The 20,751-nt window shown below is 43.2% G+C and overlaps 1 protein-coding gene across 4 annotated transcripts in view; it reads left to right on the top strand.

Annotated features, from left to right (window-relative positions):
• The window catches only part of ccdc85cb (coiled-coil domain containing 85C, b), a 62,485-nt gene that overhangs the window by 21,819 nt on the left and 19,915 nt on the right, over positions 1-20,751 (top strand). For all 4 annotated transcript variants that reach the window (XM_042503295.2, XM_042503294.2, XM_042503293.2 and 1 more), the window contains exon 2: positions 19,721-19,800. In XM_042503295.2, coding sequence (XP_042359229.2) covers positions 19,721-19,800 — 80 coding nt within the window. The remainder of the gene's footprint in view (positions 1-19,720; positions 19,801-20,751) is intronic.

Here is a 20,751-nt window from a genome sequence, read left to right as displayed (position 1 = left end):
TGCATGTCTTTTTGAGTTTAAAACAGTTGAATTTTTAAGCAAGAGCTTGATGTGGAGGACAAAGAGCCAGCATATGTTCCTGTTTGCTAATCTGCAGCTTTTACAGTAAGATGATTAGAGGTTTGATAACCCTCCATTTGCAAAAAGGCATAAAATGGCTAAAGGCTTGTGTAGTTAGCTCTCATTTAGCCTCTCTCAAACCTTCCTACGAATTCTGAATGACTTTTATCAAACTATAAATAAATGAGAATAGTTTTCTCCAAATCCTTCTCAATCCTGTCGTCTTCTCTTCACCCATGACTGCTTCCTCCACCAGTTTGTGTTGGTGATTTGGTGTTAACGCCCCTCTGTGGTCTGTTAGTGAGCTCTGCGGAGTCGGAGGGACCACCTGGTCACCGCTGGCTGGCTCTGATCTGTGTCACTCACAGCTAATGTGAGCTGACACAGCAGCTCCCAAAGGACAGCTGGCTCTGCGGCAGACAGCGGAGGCCAAGCAGCGTCTGACCCGACTAAAGTTAGTCCTGCTTCTGCTGTTGACTCATCTCTGGTGCCTTTTCACTGTGGTCGTGCAGGTCTCTGATGATGGCTGACTTTTAGGAGACGAACAGCCTCACAGCAAAGGACGGGGCTTTTAAAAGGCAAAAAGTGAACTGTAAAAAACTAGTACAACTTTGAGCATTGGTCACTCATGCTGTTGATGCATTTAGGTTTGAAATATAACGCATCATTAAATGTTTATGGCTCTGTATACATCTACCACAGTTACAGTGTGTAGATGCAGCTGGTTTGCAACCCAACATAAAAAATGTTTCTTTGAAATAAGATAAGACAAGATTAGATAAGATGAGATAAGATAAGATAAACTTTATTTATCCTGAGGGAAATTGCTGTACAGCAGAGTTAAAGGACAGCAGATCGAAAGTGTGCAATATATACAGATAAAATAAAAGAAGCCAGTATAAACTGAATATAAAACTAGAACAATAAGGTGCAAAGTTTAACAAAAAACAACTGACTACAAAGTGCAAAATTGAAACAATCCAGTGAAGCAGGCTTTATGAGGTATTTGTGGGTGTGTGTGTGTGTGTGTGTGTGAGAGAGAGAGAGAGAGATGGAGTCCTGCTGTACTGTAGTCTTCATCAGCGTGATTCAGGGCAGGTTAACCATCTGAAACAGTAAGGTGCAAAATATAATAAAAATAGCTAAATTACTAACATAAAGGTGCAGAGTTAAACAAAATGTAGTTAACAGCAAGTATCAGCTGGCAGTTTTCTTTGTTTCCAGTCTTTCTGCTAAGTTAAGCTAACGAGCTGCAGGATGTAGTTTCATATTTATTGTTCAGACGTGAGGGTGATATCAGTCTTTACATCTGACTCTGCAGGAAAGTGAAATAAGTGCATCTCTTAATGTGTCAAACTGTTGTTTTCAGGTTCATAATCAGATTAATGATTAACAAAAACTTCCCAAACTAGTCAGATTTTGTCTGCTTTAGTGGGCTGATTGTTTGTAGGCCTTTCATGAAGATTCAGGACGAGATTTTGGGGATCCCTCAAACAAAATGTTCCCTGTCTTTTAAAGTATTTACTCAGTAGCCTGAGTATTTTATTCAACCATCTCCTACATTTCAGTGGCTTTGGACTCCAGTGGCAATATATCAGCTCCAGCCGCAGCTGTAATTTTCCTGTCACAAACATTTTTATTTTATAGTTTGGGAACACATTTTGCGTTTAATTCATGGGACCCAGGCTCCCAAAAATCTTCAAAGGCCGCTGTTAGATTGATGAGGCCGGGAGGAGGATGTATCACAGCAAAGTGCCTCTGTAACCACCCCGCTGCGTAAATGATCGCCATGCATCATAAAGTGAGAGCGTGAGGGTTGACGAGCAGACGACGGGGTGTCAGGGAGGTCTCCTATAATAAAATTACCAGTTGATGAGTTTCCATTAGGCTTTATGAGGTATTTGTGGGTGTGTGTGTGTGTGTGTGTGTGTGTGTGAGAGAGAGAGAGATGGAGTCCTGCTGTACAGTAGTCTTCATCAGTGTGATTCAGGGCAGGTTAACCATCTGGCTATAAACCAGTAGTCTCCTAATACAATTTGTCCTCATAATTTTCTCCCCTGTGTGTGTGTGTGTGTGTGTGTGTGTGTGTGTGTGTGTGTGTGTGTGTGTGTGTGTGTGTGTGTGTGTGTGTGTGTGTGTGTGTGTGTGTGTGTGTGTGTGTGTGTATGTGCGTGTACATGTGCGCGCCCCCTGTACGAGCTCCACTAATAAACCTAATGGCTGTAAAGTCAGAGGTGGGGTTTAGTGCCTCAGCTATGGAATCGGGACCCTCATGATATACAGCAGCACAGTGCATGATGACATTTAAAACCCTCCCTGTGCACATGGCTTCTGCATGTATCTGCATGTATGTATAATGCTATAATCCACCCCATCATCCGATCATATGTAATGCCCTAAATTTTAAACTGGTCTGACTGGGCAGCAGTTGTAAATGTCATCATCGCCCTGAGGGCAGATTAAAGCGTGCACGTTTGTAACAATGCTGCTGGATGAAGCTGTTCATTAGCTGCAATTAAATGTTTACTGGTGTGATTAATCACGATCACACGGTCGGAGCTGCGTCAGGTTGAGTTGTTGTATTGATTGCACTGTTTCTAGAGCTCTCACACACATTTTGACAGTACACTGTGTGTGTGTTTGTCTAGTAGAGCTGGACCTATTATATATTCAACTGTTCTGATATAATGTTTGTTTGGTGGTTTTTAATTTTGGGACTCAGATATTTGTGAGTTTTTCTCTTTAAAGTTTTTTTTTTCATTTGTTTGTTTTGCTTAATGTAGGCTTCGCACACACAGAAGTATTAAATCGAACAAAGGGACTTGTTGCTTGCTGCTCACGCGTCTCTCTGTGTGTGGGAGGCTTCCGGTAGCATGTAAACGCTGGCGTGCAGATACCGTGAACACTAGGAGTTACAGGCTACAACAAGGCTAAAAACATGACGCCAGTGATATTTTTTAAACCAACTTGGTGCGTCGAGCTTCAGGATACTTGGATTACTTTGGAAGAGCAGTATGGAGACATTTCGTGGTTAAATTATGTATTTTTGTAAGGTTTGAGAGATGAGTGTAAGGCCTTTTCACCATGAAGCTGTGGCATTGTTCTGTGGGCTATAAAACTTCACCCGACTTTCCATCAGGATGAGGGTGACCAGATAATGACTGAATTTTCATTTTTGAGTGAACTATCCCTTTAACACTTGTTGAAAAAACCCAGAGGGATTTAGTTTACATTTTTCCATCCAAATGTTACACAGTTTTTAACCAAATTTCCAGAAGAAAAGGCAAAAGAAAATGTGATTTGATGTGTATCTAATGCCAACATTGTTTAAAGCTAGAAACAATTAGACGAGATCCGTCACCTTGAGGGCGTCTGGCAGCTTCGATCAGACAGAAGACGTGTTAAGAAAACATGTTCAGGGTGCAGCCGTCTCTCGGCCCGGCGCATTAACCAGCAGCGTAACCTAATGTCTGCACGTCAGGGCTCGTACAGTTTACCTCTGAAAAGGTCGCTGGCATTTACGCCCACTTGACTCTCCCTCAGTGTGATGTTTCACACCTCCGACTTCTTCCACACAAACACACACACATGCACATGCGCTTTTTTCTCTGTGTGTCTGAAGCCGCTGGTGTCTCGCCATCAGCAGGGGAAACCGGGAGTGTGTGTGTGTGTGTGTGTGCAGACGCTTGGAAGATTAAAATGTTATTTTGCTGCTGCTGCTTCTTACAGGGAGAGTTTATGTCAAGGTGTTAAAAATAGCTGGTTTCTGTGTATGTGTGTTACACCGTGTCCCCGTTTGGATGTCAGACGGTTGTGCTCTGCGGAAGAGGATGAGGATGTCTGCGACTCAAAGCCAGATACATCGGTCACTTCTTGAAAAGTCTCATGGGATAAATTGAGTGTCTGGGATAATGAGTGCCTTGTTTTCTCCTGTAGAGGATGAAGCTGCGCAGTCTGAGCCAGCGCTAACCTCTCATAATGGGATGTAATAGAAGTCCCCTGCCTGTTTGTGTCCTGTCTGCACAGTCTCTACTGTACCTTCGTCTCGCTCTCCTGTTTCCTTTCTAATGGCCTCTTTTGCCGACGACTGCGGAGTCAAAGCGCTGTCGCCTTCGCTTAGTCTCAGCACATCTCAAACGCTGCTGTCGGGGCGAGTCAAAGGCTACAGAAGTCCAGTCCAGCATCAATCCAATTTTAGCCGCGGTTGGGATGAGATAACTGTCTATGTGGACAGCTCTTACGTAACATCTCTTTCTCTTTGTGGCAATTACTGTGCTAATAGCTCTTTCAGAGATCCCGTTTATCCATCAGTGCTCCGTTAATAGTCGGGAAAGCTCCAGATGACAGTGGACGGATGAGGTTTTGTTTCAGTGAGTCGTTTCATTGGAGAGCTTTGTGCTCTTGCTTTCAGAAATCTCACCACAGAAAATGCACTTATTTAAAGGTCCAGTGTGTAGGACTCGGGGATATTTTGGCAGAAATTGATTAAAGTGTAATAAGTATGTTTTCTTTAGTGTATAATAATCATACATAATCACCTGAAAATAAATGTATGTATCTACATAGGAAGTGGGTCCTCTAATGTGAGTCTGCCATGTTGCATCGCCATGTTTCTACAGTAGCCCAGAACGGACATACCAAACACTGGTTCTAGATTATGTTTTCGTATTGACCACTGTAGTTGGCGGCTCCATCGTGACGAGCAACACTGAAAAAAACTTTTTTTTGAATGGCTGAAAAGCACGTCTGCAACAGGCAAAACAGCAAAGAGCCCCTTTTACTCTGCCTGTAAAGGCAGAAGAATATCCATTATGCCACTTTACCATTCTGTATAAAACCAGGTCAAGACTGCAGCCTGATGCTGATATGGCCTTCTGCAACCTTCATTCGCCCAATTTAAAATGCAACTTTCAGCTAAGAGGTTTTGGTCTGAAAAAAATTGAAGACCCCTTGTATAAAAGATGCAGCTGTGGAAAGAGGGGACAGAGTTGTCTCACCTGTTAGCCAACAACAAAGGTGATAACAGAACAGCACTAAACTGAGGTCTGTGTTAAAGGGGCAGCTGGCAGGTTGGGATTATACGGTGTTGTGTTTGGACGACATGTTATGTGTGCAACCCTCCGTGGGAGATTTTAAAACTTTTTCCATATCGCCCAGCCGTAGTCATCATTATTGCTTAGAAAGCGCTGCAGACACGTATGTTATGTGTCACAGTAGAGGCCGACGCCGCTGTGTTACGTCACGCCGATCACGCCTCTTTTGCTTCTGGCCTGCTGTCTAAAATCACACACAGGATCGGCCGTTGTTTGGTTCTGTGTAAACATGCAAAGGCGGCGTAGAGAAGGGACATCATAGCGGCCCTAAAGCACAGTCTCTGTGTAAAAAGGGATTAGAGGAAACACTGATTTGTAACATGAAACTGCTTTATTCAGTGTTTTTACCAGTTTTAATCACCTGGTCTGTTTGGGGTTTTTTTTGGAGAGGAAGAGACCTCTGTGCATAATTCAGCTGGTTACAATCTGCAGTCTTCTCCTCTAGACACAACTATATCCCCCTAAATCTTAATATTTAGATTTTAATAAAGGTTTATTCTTACTAGAGTAATTTTTGGGATAGAGTGCATGTTGTCACAAGTTTGTTTTGACATAAAGTCGACCAAAACACCAGATTTGATAGAAGTTGTCAACACAGCGATTAAACAGCAGAGTTCACGAGTTGAATCTTGCCTGCGCTCCTTTTCTCTCTGATTTGCATCAGAATGAAATCAGAGTCGGTTATTATTCATGTAAACAGTAATGAAACCACCAGATGATGTCACTGGAAAGAAAAGGTTATTTTCTGCGGACTGGAAGAAGCCCCGTTTTGCAGATGAGATTCTCAGAGTCCGATAATAATAACGGGGTTTCAGGGTTATACTTATCGGAGGAACGCTCTCTGTATTTACCGTCTAACTGCTCGACTCTGCTTACATAAGCACCACGTTTGCCAGCTCAGCAGTCAGTCAGACGGGCTGTTAAAGGAGCGGGGAGGTATGCAGATTTATGCAAATGGGGTTGCCATGGGGTTTGCGGTGGTGAAACCGTGGTAACGGGGAGAGGAATGAGGTTAAAGAGGGCCATGGGCTCCGGGAGGACGTTCTCTACCCACAATGCCCTCTGGTGTTTGTTTACACGCCGCGGTGGGTTCTGGGTTGTGCGAGGTAAAGCCAGCCATCTCTTAAGCCTCTTCTGCAAAGCCTTTCATGGGCACTGTGGGGTATCGTGTTGATGACATCCAGACGCGCACAGGCAACATGTGTGTGTACGTGTCGAGTCAAATTGCTGTTTTAGTTCAAATTTTCCAAGTAAATAATCTTAATTCCTGCTTGTTAAAGACGAGTAATCACCACAACAGCTCGTGCCGTCTAAACAGCTGTGTGAGACTGTCGTTGAAACAAAAGGCCTGTGCAGGTTTGCGTGTTTAAAGCAAATAAAGGATCAACGCTGCAGCGCTGTAATTCCAGTCATTTGCCTCCGTGTTCTTCTACGCAGGCAGAAAATCCCACCTGGTTCACTGAGCCAGAGGAATGTGGAGCCCCGTCCTTAAATCAGTCAACAGTTGTGACCCCTGACTCTCAGTGTCAGGGGCCACGAGCGTCTCTGAGCGTGACGTAGCAGAAAGCTTTTTGTGTCATCTTGGAATGAAAAATTACTGAACAGAAGACACTCAGCGCTCTAGAAAGTCTTAATACACGCATAACACATGGCTTTCGTGGACTCCAATCACTGCAACACGTAAAAATTTAAGGGACTGTTCACTGTTTATTGAGGGTAGCTGTGGTGTTTGTTTGTTTTCTGTTTCTTGATCCTCCACAGAGTTTCTAATCTTTTTGTTTAGGCCTCCGTTACAGGCTGGGGGAAAACTCATGACCCTCCCTCCATCATAAATGACCATTTTATTTTCCCGAAACTTTAAATGATACATGTAGATTAAAGTGATTTTTGATTAAATCACATTATTTAGCTCAGATTTCTTTATATTTTCTGACACGAGTGTTTATTGCAAATGATGTGTTCAAGGCCCCGTGTAAATGTGAAAATCTGATGATAATTTCTCTTTTTACTGTTTCTGGCTATGATAGAAGGTGCAATTTTGGTGATTTTCTTTTTTTTTTTTTTTTTTTTTAAAGATCATGCCTTTCAAACCTGCTGATAGGTTTTGTCAGCCCTCCTCATGCCGCCCCTGTTTCTCATAAATAATGAACAGTCGCTAACTGAGATGAAATATCAATTTAGCTGATTGTCAGTACTGATGTTGTTGTTATTTATTTTGTTTTTGTTGTTATTTATTCTCTCTTGTGTGCCAGGGAAACAAAGTAATCTCTATTATAAAAGTGAACTGAAAAACATCTTCCATCGGTGAATGTCTTCTTATTTGCTAATAGGCTGATTGCAAACATCAGTGTTAGTATCAGCAGATAAATCGGTGCTTTAGTGCACATTTTAAGAGCAGACCATGTCATGTAACTGTACTCTTTTGTTTGGTACCAGTTTTGATGTATCTGTGTGTTCTTGAGTCTGGGTATTTTTACGTGTTTTAAAAAGTCTTTGCAAGTGAAAATTTATGTCCATTTCTTATTTTAAGTCATTTTCCCCTCATTTTATTGCTTTCTTCTTGTTTTTTTAGTGCTGACCTTATGCACTGTATTGACAGTTTTTACCCAGAAACTAATACATCTTTAATACATCATATTCAGACTTTACCGGCGTGCTGAACACAGAGGTGAAAGATGATTAAAAAAGGTCATCTGCAACATAACATAAAGGACTTGTTTCCAGCAGACAAACAATAGCCTGCAGTCGATTCATCTCTAAATGTCACTAATCTTCTCCTCTTTGTTTCACAGTAAATAGCCACCACACGCACACACGGACAGTAATTAAGGGTGTGGTCCAAATATAAGCCCACAGCTTTGATTTCATGGGATTAAACCCAACTGGCTGCCAGATTGCCATTCTTCTAGCCTAATCAAGAGATTAAGGGCAGAGGGCACCAGCTTTACAAGCGGCCCGATCATAAAAGCAAACAAACTGTAGCACTAATGTTTGTTTTGTTCAAGTAATTCATATTTTTAACTTTTGTCACTCAAAATGATCATAAACCCAGACACATAATGAGTGTTTTTTATAAACCACGTCCGCATATTAACACGTAATCAGAGACACATCTTCAGCCAGCTGCACACCGCTGCGGGCGCGTGAAGGCGTCCGCTGACCCTGCACAGGGTGGAGACGGCGAGCCGAGGAGACGGGGGGGCGCGCATCACTTTGCTGGACAGGATGTTTGACAGCAGCGAGACGCACGTCCGTGTGACTGTCTGACTAAACACCTATAAATAAACCAGTTCTCTCTCTTTCTCCCCACTGAGGAGGCCGACACACCGATCAATGAGAGATTCACTCCGGTCTTCAGTTTCCACTCAATAACAACCTTTGGTACATTAAAGAGCCCCAGCTGACCTGTAAACAACTTTGACTGACTGCAGTGGGTGTAATTACATACACAACATGCTGTGGTTATTGTGGGTAATTAGATTTAAGTCGACAGTGATTCTTCATCAGCTTGCCTGTGTTTTATCCTCGTAGTCAGATTGATTTATGTTGGAAACATGAGAGGAAATGAGGGTCAGTGCGGAGGCAGAGAGGAGGAAACAAGTTGTTCCGTAATCTGTTTACTCCTAAATATTCTGGATAAACGGAGGATGTTTCCAACTGGCAGAATGCAGTATGATTGAAGAAGGATATCTGTGTGTGAAACTGTATCCGAGTACTTTTGCTGTGCGTTTGGAAAGCTGGACTAGTGCTACGATCAAGACCCAAAAATACCGCCCATCCCTACACTCGCCTGCATAGTTCATTAAGCTTGACGCGAACCACAGCAGCAGGTCTGGGTCCAGACCTAATTCAAAAACTTGAATTTCAACTGTAAAAAATAAATAAATAAATATTAACTTTTTTTGCAAGTTAAAATCAACTTAAGTCTTCTCAATGTGGTAAAAGACAATTGTGACACAATCTTTGACATCCTACCAAAAACTGTATTAAACAGAGATTATATAACGTTTCTCCTCATTAATTAGAGGTGGGAGTCAGGGTGGGTTGATGGCATCAGGGTTCCCACAGTCAAATCATGGAATTTCGCAATCACATTTTCCAGGCCTGGAAAAGTAATAGAATTAGTGAAAATTATTGACAAACTGTTTTGGAAAAGCTACAAAATCTTGTTTAGTGTCACGCTCCCATTGTTTAATTGTTCTACAAATGATCAGCTGGTCGGTTGGTCTTCGTGGTTGACTATTTGTCTCGCACTGTGTTTGGATGTCTGTGTGAAAAGTGACAGTGACAAGCGGCTGCAGGGTGTAACCCAAAGTTGAACATTTTTTAACTTTCCGCAACCAAAAAAAGTTGCAGAATGTGCAGCACTTAGTGCTTAATAGACCCTCAGCGCCTCCTCACGCTGCTGCTGTTTGTAACAGAGTGTAAATATGTTGCACTACAATTGCAAAGAATTCACAGAATACGCTGGTTTCGGGAGAAGCTGCTGCACTTGTTGCATCTTCCACGTGTTGTTGTTACTTTCTAGTAAGCCTTCTTGTTCTTCTTTTGGCATTTATTGGCAGATTAGAACTCTCTCAGGTGCATTTGCTGCCTCATCAGTTCTGATAAAACTGCACCCCAGGTAGCCTCTATACCCACATCATCCTTAGTTGGTTGAATATCATTTGTCTATCGATCTGTAGCTTCTTTTTTAGATTAATCCAACTCTGGAAAGTTCACTTTTTTGTTACAAATTAATAAATGTGTGTTTTTTTCAGTGGAGACAAAAGCATCTTTGTCAAAGTATTTCTCTGTAACAGTGAACATGCAGCTTGTTTATTCAGTTTCTGCATCTGGTCAAAGTCCGCGGTCCTCTCACAGCCAGTCAGCCGTCTCGTTTCCACTGAGGGACCAAACAAAACACCAAGCTATGAAGCACAAAGGTGCACCAGATATTTAAGTCTCCTTAAGGCAAAATCTCTTCTCCACATGATTCCTCAGATGCTGTGTTTCTTCACTTCTGTGAGAAACTGCATTCAGTGCTGAGTTAAACCCGGCTGAGCTGTCGCTGCCTGTTAGTAAGCCCTGCTCGGCCTCGCCGGTGACAGGCGGCAAATGATTAAAAAGCTGATTTCACCTGGTCAATGTTTAAGAGTTGTTGATGCGCAGGAGTCGTCCTTTTGAAGCGTAATCCATTTGGCACTTTAACTTTCACACCAGTCACTCAACATGGGTTTCTCTCTTCAAGCAGAGAAGTAAAACACATACACACACTAAGAAACATTCACATGAAAAAACATGTCATGCTTTCTGTGGAGCACACTCACCCACACACACACACACACACACACACACACAGCAGAGTGTGCGTGGGGAGGTGAGGCGCTCTCTCTCCCTCAGAGCGGGTGCCATGTCTTGTCAGATGGGGTTAGCTCCCCGCCAGCTGATGAGCCAGTGGAGCCTTTGAAGCCCTTCCAGGGGCCTGTGGTTTACGTGCTCGGGTTGCCAGGTTCTGCCATCCCCCTCATTAATGCAGCATGGGTGCCCACTTAACTTGTTCGTCTCTGTTCCTCTGGTCGGATTGCCCTGGCTATGACCGAGCGCTGGGCAGCCAAGCAGAGAAGGCAAACTCTCTCACACACACACACACACACACACACACACACACACACACACACGCTGGTTTCGCACATTCATGCACACACACATACAGTTCATACAGACATACAAGAAGAACTGCAGGTACAGATGCGAGTGCGTAGGTGCAGTACACAGACATGTAATACAGAACACAAACCTGCCTACACGTATGTACAGACTCACATCATCAGCTCTTCTTTGTTGGTGTGTGCAGCCTGCTCTGGTAAAAAAAAACGAGCTGAAACAGCTAGTGGATTAATTAACTGACCGTTAAGCTAAACTCCTGCCCCAAACAGCAATTTCCCTATCATGCTCTACAGCCGAGCAGCGTCTGGCACGGCAGGCCTGCTTTGATTTCTGCACATGCTGATGCAGCGTGCATGGAGCTGTAGTCAGAGAGACGCTTGTATCTACAGAGTTCGTAGGGTGGTGTCTCTTCATCACCTCTCCAAAGCCTAAAATGTGTGAGGAATGGTTTAGACAGCTTTGTTTTGCTGCTGTAATGCTGATGCAAATGTCAGCATGCATGGCTTTTTACACTTACAGTAGCAAGCATCACTTCCAAAGTCAAAGAGCACAGCTGATCAAAGTATCTTGAGATGTTTTCCCCGTTCATGGCCTCGTGGAAGCTGGTCCTGGATGCTAGTTTTGGTCAAGTTATTTAAAAGTCTTTAATTTTGGTTTCAAAGAATCTGTTTTAATATGATAACATTATGAAAATGATCCTCGTGTACACGGATCTGCAAATACAACTGAAAACGCTGTAATATACATGCCAGGCCAGTGGGTGGCGGTTAATTTTGTAATGACAAACCATAAAAGGACACCTGCATGTGCAGAAAGAAACACAGAGGTGCTTGGACTTCTAGTGAAACACCAGTTGACTGAAAATTGATCTACAGTTAATATGATAACCAATCATTTCAGTCATTTATCACAATTACTAAACTTTTGCTGTAAATTTAGTATCTTTGGGATTTGGACTGTTGGTCAGACGAAACCAGCAGCATTAATCATCTCTGGCACTGGGTAGTTGGTAGTGATGGGCATTTTTCACTTTTTAAATGTTTTACATGCTAAGTTATCCTAAAAATAATCAACAGGTCAATCAGTAATGAAAGAAACTTTGAGTTGCAGGCCTCAGATGCTGCTCACCAGCGTTCTGGCTGTAGGCAGCGGTGCCTCTTTCCGTCTTTGTTTCTTTTTCTTTCTTCACATCCCTCTCGCCTCAGTTTTCCCCTTTCCCTCCTTTTTTTTTAGTTTTTAATGTGAGCCTCAGTCAAAATCAGATTTTTCAGGAAGTTGTCGAAGTTGCTGGTGAATGAAGATGCTTTTCTGTGATAAATCAGACTTTCTGTCGCTGCCGGGGTCAGATTTCATGCAGTCCGCTGTACTCTGATTTGGGTGTTGGTGCCGAGAACGGAGAGAGAGACTGTTTAGACTGTTTCTGCTCTTTCTTCAACATCTTGAGGTAATTGACCCAACCTCCCGCCTCGAGCACACACACACACACACACACATATACACACACGCATGCATATACAGTGTAATCACAGATGGGTTTAAAAAATCCCCTTTCTCGCACAAACCCTCCCACACACACACACACACACACACACACAGTGAGCTTAAACACCCATGTAACCCACATGAATTCCCGATATTCCGAATGCTGCACATGAGCACTCGTTCATTCTACACACACACACACACACACACACACACACACACACACACACACACACACACACACACACACACACACACACACACCGCTGAGAGAATATCCATGTCTCTGTGCTAAAACACTGCGATGCAGCTGTGAATAGGAGATGAAAGCCGGAGCCGAGCCAGGAATAATAAAAGCAGAGTGATTTCAATGCACTGCAGGCTTCTATGGGCCGTGGGATCTGACTTGAAAACAGAAGGGAAGCCTGCTCCTTTATAACCGTACACTTTTACCAAAGCTACTTTGATGTAGCGAAGACCTTGGTGTCAACAGCGCGGAGGCTGGTTTTTGCTCTAATTATAACGTTCCCGTCAGTATCATCTGTGCATTTGTACACGTGCGGTCTAATTTTAACACTAGCCATCCTAATTCTTGCAGCACCTCTTTACCAGCAGGCCCGGCTCTGTGCTTTGACGCCTGTTTTCCCAGTTTGCTCCTAAAAGAGCGGCCTGCAGTGACCTCCAGTAAAGTCAGCCCCACCCACCGCTTCATACTGGGAAACATATGGAGAGAGGGCGCGACTGAGAGAGAGAACTAATGTAGAGATGGAAAGGCAGACTAGAAATGTAAGAAAGAGATGGAAAGTTTTTGACTTCCCTTTCCCCTCCTTATCGGTCATCACAAAAACCTGAACACAATATCCAGAAAGTTAAGAATGAATACATAAATACACATACATTCACATATTACACCCTAAAAATAACTTTATCTGCATTTAGAGTTTCAAAGTGAGTTAAGAAAGGCTGCCAAGCATCAAAGAATTTCTTTATAGTATATCGAATCTTCTTTAGTGGGATATAAAACATGACCTCTCTCATTCAGTGTCACTGCTGTTGGGTGCAAACTCCTATTTCCAAAATTGCTATTTTTCAGAAATTAGACAAAACGCTGTGTTTTTAAAAGGATCCAATGACGATAGGAAGTTTAGTCACAAGCTTATTAAAATACATTTCATTGGTTGTGAAATGGTAAAACCCACTGATAGATGTAGACGGGGACCAATGGAACTAACTTACGAAAAAAAAAGAAAATAGTGAAATGTGGAGATACGAGGTTTGCGGCCGATAACGACGGGCGGCAGTAGTTCTTTCCATTTTAGTAATATCGTCCTTATAGCTTCCAAGATAATTTATCAGCCTTACAGGCGTGTGGATTGTCACAGTAAGAGACCACTCATAAATTTTGAGTTTGATCAACAGCACAATGATACAAATGTCACAAGTTTTGATGGAGCGTGTCATTGGCATGCTGACTGCTGACTGCTGACTGTTAATTTTACTACCATCAAACATCTTCAGTGTCGATTCTGTGTATTTGGCAGTCTTGGATGTATTGCATTTCATGCAAACAGCACTGGAGACAGCAGCCTTACAATTTTGTCCCATCACTGCAACTTTACCGCAAATGTGAGTATTCAAGATGTTGTTACATGAGGGTCGTTAATGGTTTAGTGACATAGTGAAGCTGTTTCATGTCAGTGTGAGATTATTGAGTTGGATGTTTGTTGCTGTGGCTGTGTTAGCTCGAGCTAACAAGGCAGAGAGCGCAGGAGGGGAGAAGCTCATCGAAGGTCGTCCAGCGCTGCATCAAACGGCAGAAATTGCTCATCTTCGGCTATCAGCTGTCTACATCTCTCTGTATAACAAGCAGATTCTAATTCAGCGGGAAACACTGAATGCTCATTTAATAAGCTCTGAATCTGAGACAACATTGCAGCTATTTCTGCAATTTGTGCTTAAATCAGGCACTTTTGGCCGCAACATTTCCCAAAACAGCCTGTGAAAAACAAGAGGGACTGAAGTGTGGTTTTGCAATTAAATTTGAAGATTTTAGATTTTTATGTGTGGACTGGATATTTGTTTTTGGGAAAAACCCCAAAACCCCAAAAATACCCCTGCATGTGAGAACTCTTATAATCTACATATGTTTTCATTTGCATTTTTGCTTCATTGCAAGTAGTTGTTCAACTATCCGAAAAACAATATGATGCTATGTAACTGTGGTAAAGAGCAGAGGCAGAATGAGCTGTGGGAGCAGATGGGGATGTTTGGAGCACAGTGGGACGCAAAGAAGAACCAGTCGAGGTCACGACCTTTAGAGGATGGCACCAAGTTTTAAGGAGCTTGGCTTTCTGTTTTCAGGTATAAATAAAAAGAAACAACCCCCCCGCCACCCAAAAAAAGCTAATCTGACCAAACAGCTGTGCACTTTTTAGGAGCGGAAAAGAAAAACAATGGACGGAGAAGTTAAAGCAGACAATAAAACGGAGAGCGGGGGAGACAGGGGAGCAGAGTTGAGGAGGGAGTGGCCGCTGGAAGTGGGTCACAGCGGCACTGACGTGATGCAAAGTGACGTGCAGAGAGGGGGACGGACTCGCGCCACTGTCTGCGTCACCTTTTGTCCTGTGCGCGCACACACACACACACACACACACACACTCATAAAGATACATCTGCTCAGTTCATTGGGTAAACAACACTTGTGCAGAGGTAAAAATAGCTCACGTATGCCTCGTAAGGACAAGGTTCCCCCGTCTCTTCACGTCTCTGTCTCTGCTTAGACGGACACTTCACAGCGCCTTGTACTCACTTTATCAGCTCTTAAGAGATCGCGCTCAGGTTATGCATAAGTAATAACGGCCTCTCCCAGGGTGCTTGTTGTATACAAAAGAGTCTGAGCTTTGCAGGGTAATTATTTTGGCTCGGCTGTGTATGATCTGTAGCTTTTTTCCTGCTGTCTCGTGGAGGAGGAGTGTGTGCAGAGCTGGAGGGATGGAGGGGATAAAAGGATGGAGGAGTGGCAGGGGAGCCAGGGAACAGTTTAATTGCCTGACCCCTCTCCCACCAGGATGACTCTCTGGAGCCGGGTGTTAAAGACAGGGTGACGGCTGGATTCTCCCTGCAGATCCCCGCGGCTCTGTGCGTGCGTGCGTGCGTGCGTGCGTGTGTGTGAGGCGTTTTGTGCGTGTTGTGTGAATGTTCCCACGGCAGATCTGCACATATTTAAGCAGGAGCTCTTAATCATGTCATGTGTGATGCCCAAGTGATGCGCTCCGAGATTTAACCCCCTCAAACACATCAAATGCTTACAGACGGGGGGGTGGAGTGTGAAGACTCGTGACAGTGGGATTCCTCACTTCAGGCAGATTGAATTTGCCTGAGCTAAAGATCAATATTTATCTTCGATTGCTTATCTTGATTTTGGTTTAATTTTTTATTCTGAGATCACATTAAGCCCGAGAGACTCTTGAGTTTATTGGATTACTGACGGCGAGATCTCAATCTCCAAATACACACTGAGAAAAATAAAACATTTATTTTGAAGTCCTCCCCCCTTTTCTCTCTTGGTATCTGAGGCTTCTCTCTTTGTTGTTTGCTGGTGGCGACTGAAGGCTGAGGAACCTTCATCCTAATCGGCTTGAGATCTGGCCGCAGGTCAGTTCAGCAGATGAGTCCAGATTAGAGGGGTCACAAGGCAGGAAGAGAGGATTACCAGCTCTGGTCGCTGCAGCCTCCTCCTCTAACTGTCGTCTAACCGGACATCTGACAGCACCGTCTGCATCGGCCCCTCGTGAATAGTCGACACAGAGAGAGCCCAGCAGGCCCTGCTGGGGCGACTATCATTCACCCGTTTACTGTCAGGTCTCTGGAGAAGGACTGGTTTTGAACTTGTAATTAGATTTTGGAATTAGTAGCAAAATCATTTTTTTTGTTTGTTCTCAAATTCAAGACTCAACCCATCTAGGGGTGGGCGCTATATTGAATACACTCGAGGTATTGTTCCACGTGTGATTTATAAATATGACAATATCTCAGACATTGAGTATAAATTGTCACGTTTTTATAAGCCACCAGCATTTAGGTTCTCTTGCTCTCTTCTACTTTTCTTCTTCTCTTTGTCCGCCTCTCACAGACACACACACACACACACACAGCAGGGCTTTTGCAGAGCTTCAGACCTTGACTATTTAGTCGCATTTTGCGACTGTGGAGCACCACTATGACTTGCAAATATTATTAATATATGAACTGGAGAGCTGTAAGTTTGTTTCCAGTTTACAGAAAATAAATCAAGTTTAACGGCAGTAACAGTCACACTTAATGAGTGGTTGTGACGGTAGTGTGAGCAGGTGAGGCTTGTTTGTGGTCGCAGAGCTCTGATCGTGACTATTTAGTCACATTTTGCAACCACGGAGCACCAGTACGGCTTGCAAATGTTAGTAATATGTGAACTTGGGAGCTTTTTGTTTGTTGCTTGCTTACAGTGAATGAATCCTCACGGATAAAGCTTCGTCCATAGCAAAAACATCAACACTTAAGGCCTGAGCCGAGCCAGGTCTTAGGTCTCTCTCTCACTAATCAGGCTTTTAGTTTAATAGGTTACCTGGGGTTCAAGGGAACCAGGTCCAACAGTCTTGGGCTTCATGAGCCTCCTAAAGGGCTGATGTGGTCCAGTGCAACTCACATTTGTGGTTCACAATCACAGTTTTACAGGGCAGAGATTTTGTAAAATTACTTCTAGTTCAGCATTTACTATCTAAAGCCTCATTCCCACTGGACTAAAAAACCCGATATCACCCGCTAACATCTGGCTTTTTAATGCAATAGGAATGCATATGATCAGCATTCACACCAGGGTCAAAAGACTCTGCAGTAGACACACACGGGTTTTTATCACCTCTGGCTCCAATTGGCATTGATGGGAACACAACACCCGGGTGAAGGCAGTAATTTCAGCTTCTTAACCAGCGAGACGCAGTGACGCTCCATCACTAATTACCCTCCATCTCCTCCTAAGCAGTGCTAAAATATTGTTCCAAATCAGTCTGCACCTATTTGAAAGAAGAAAGGACGGAAACGTTTTCAAAGACCTCAGAGCCTACTGCTCCCTACTGTTTACCTGTTCTCCTGCCTGTCCCTGACGTCACACGGAAACAAAAAAAAAGAAACACACACACACACACACACACACACACACACACACACACACACACACACACACATGCCAGCTGACAGAAAGGCTGGCTCGCTCTCCAGCATCGAGTTCAGTGGCAGTGGGAATGAAGCCACTCACTCAAATTTAGTGGTTTTTTTTAAACTTGTGTACACACACTAATTTTGGTGAGAAAGAGGTATAAGCAGTGCAGAAGTTAGCATTGTGGCCTCACAGCAAGAGGGCTGCAGGTTCACACCTTCTGTGTGGAGTTTGCATGTTCCCCCTGTGTCAGCGTGGGTTTTCTCCAGATCCTCCTGCTTCCTCCCACAGTCCAAAGACATGCAGTTTGATTGGTGATTGTCTTGTTAAGTTTCTTCTTATTTTCTTCCCATGTTTTTGAAGGAAATCAAACCAATCTGCTCAGGTTTCAAAGGGTCAGTTCTGTATGGCTGCAGAACAGTGCCCCCTGGTTGCAAACCAGAACCACCTCCTGTAGGTCACATGAATAACACAAGCCAGTAAGACTTGTAAGTGTGAGTTATAAACAAACTAAAATCAGAGTTACCTCTCTGATGCAACAACCAACTACCCTTGTGGCTTCTCATCTGCATCTTAACTCGCCGCAGCATATTCATCAGCAGCCGCCCCACCGGCTCTGTTACACCTCCCTCTCCACTCTCTGCCTCTCTGTACTTCCACTTAGAAAACAAAATAACATAACGCTGTGTACGCAGTGGTGAGCTCTGTGCTGACTCGTTGCCGGCTTCCTGTGCGCACCTCGGCTTTGATCCCACTGTAAATTAAACATGCCTTTTTAGATAACAGGCTCTGTGCCACCTACTGAGTGAAACTGCACCTCCACGCTGCACACGGCTCCTGTCCCCGGTTTGAACTCAGCCGCGTTGATTCATGTTAGTGAGGGAGGAATACTTGAGGGAATCTCTGCAGAGCAATTAGGCTGCAGTTACATTGTTTGTCAGGTGCACAGACAGTGTTGAATCTTAAATATTGCATTGATGTGTGTTTCGCGATGAGTGAGTGGCGCGGCAGAATGTGGGCCAAACTGGGAGGTGGCCCCAGTCCAGTGTGAGGTCAGAAGTGAGGTCAAGCAGTGCTAATCTGGGTGGGAACGCTCGGTGCTTGACCCCTGACATCAGTCTACGACTAGTTTTTATAGCACATGAGGGCTTTTTACAAGGTGCTACACATGGTGGATGGATTTACAGAATAATACTTGTAGTTATCGGCGTTTCTTAAAAGCTAACAGGCTTAAATTTAGGGATTAATGTGACAATGTGAGGATTTTTAGCTTTTTGTTGGTTCGAATGATTGTAAATTGAGTATCTTTTGGGGATATTGACTGTTGATTTCTCAAAACACACAGTTTGATGATATAACACTGACTCTGGAGAATTGATATTGGCATTTTTCAGTTTTTTATGACTTGACCGAGTAGACTAAAAAATGTGATCCTGGACTCTCTTTGTCCTGAACCGGCTGATACTTAAACTAAACATGTAAACGTGTGGTCAAGAAGGGCTGTATTAAAACATAGCTACAGTTGAGTTTCTGGTTCGCAGATATTGATTTTTTTTATTTTCTTAATTTGTTTGCCTAAAGACTCTTGCAATCATTTTATTTTTTCTTTGACTGATGCTGGCAACTGTAATTTATTTTATTGCATAATAAGAAGCGCTACAATGTAAGTGCAACTGTGATGAATGCAAAAACAGTTCCTGCACAGTAATGATTGCATTTAAAAAGTTAACTTTTTTATGCATATGATGTTATTTTTTGACAGGTTTTCCTGAAAGTAGATGCAGAGAATCACAGCACATCAAAGTATATTGCCCTGCTTACACTATCTAATATATTTCAATATATTGAATCTAAACCCTGTATCGTCAGAATCGCCAAATTCATGTCAACACAAATCCCTATCTGTTTAGTATGCTAATTCATAACGAGCAGTTTGCACATCCTCTGTGTATATTTGTAAGTTGCATAATGCTAGTTTTTGTCGAGGGAGTTTCACTTTGAAAGATCACTGTTTCAGTAACAAGACAAGATTTTGCACATATTTTTAATTTTAGACTTTCATCGTGATGTGAAAAGGCTCATTTGGAGAACGAGTTCTTGAGCCTCTCGAAGTGCACAGCAGCCTCTCGAGCTCCATGTGGTCCTTTTGCTCCAGTGGTCGTGCCTGCCTGTTTTTCCTTTGGAGGTCTTTGAAATGCTAATCACTTCTCCTCCCTTCTTTTCTTCTCCGTCTGTGCTCTAGATTCCTCCTCCAACTACATCAGGCAGCTGGAGACTAAAGTGCGGATCCTGGAGGACGACAACAATAAGCTCCTCTCACAGGTGAGCGACAAACACACAGAAAATGTACATTAAATCACTGCATTTCAGCCAAGGCCATTTCAGCTTACGCCTCTTGTGCAACTTCCCGAAACCTGTGATCAGCGGCTGCAATGAGATAGAGTGGTGCCCGTGTGAAGCCGCCCCCTCACAACAGCCTGCCTGTTAGTTGGAGAATATGTTTATCCATGTTTAATTCATGGGGAGTCAGTAAGCTTCAGTAGCGAGCAGTGATGTTAGCCCCCGAGGCGAACTGTGGGAGCGGAGGAGAGATGAGAGGAGGTAAAAAGGAGGAGAAAGGAGGCATTAAGTGACAGTGACAGAGTAAAGCATTTCTCTTACAGTTGACCTTGCTTTGACTTTTCCCAAATTCGGAGGAAGGAGGGCTGAGTGAGTGCAGGTGGGAGTGTGAGGAGGGGGAGGACGTCTCCGTCTGGTTCAGGAGGGGTTCACATGTCATTCTGCAGAGGTGTGTGTTAAACACACACAGATGATCGTGGTGACATTTAAAGGTCAAATATATAATTAAAAGCAGTAGTGCAATTTACTTAAGTATTTTTACTCAAGTACTTGAGTACAAATTTGAGGTTCTTCTAGTGTCCTTGAGTATTTCCATTTAATGCACCTTTCTTTTTCTCCATCTCAGGGACGAGTATTGTACTTTTTACTCCATTTTATCTACATGACAGCTTTAGCTACTAGTTACTTTTCAAAATAAGATTTTTGTTTGTTTGTTTCGGGTTAATATACCTGTTTTTTTTGTTTTTTTTACAAGAAACACAGCTGCTAAATACCTGACATCTCACAGAAAAAATACCTGGTTTTGTCACCAGAAAAACATCTGCTAAATGTCCCGGTGTCCTGTTAAAAATACCAGGTTTTGACACCAGAAGAACATTTGCTAAATGTCGAGATGCCTTGGTCAAAATACCTGGTTTTGTTGCCAGAAAAACA

Source organism: Plectropomus leopardus, chromosome 16 (assembly GCF_026936395.1).
Source record: "Plectropomus leopardus strain MGB_pleo_1.0 chromosome 16, ASM2693639v1, whole genome shotgun sequence".
NCBI classification, from domain to species: domain Eukaryota; kingdom Metazoa; phylum Chordata; class Actinopteri; order Perciformes; family Serranidae; genus Plectropomus; species Plectropomus leopardus.
Note: the sequence above shows the minus strand (reverse complement) of the source record. Positions and strands in the feature narration are given on the sequence as shown.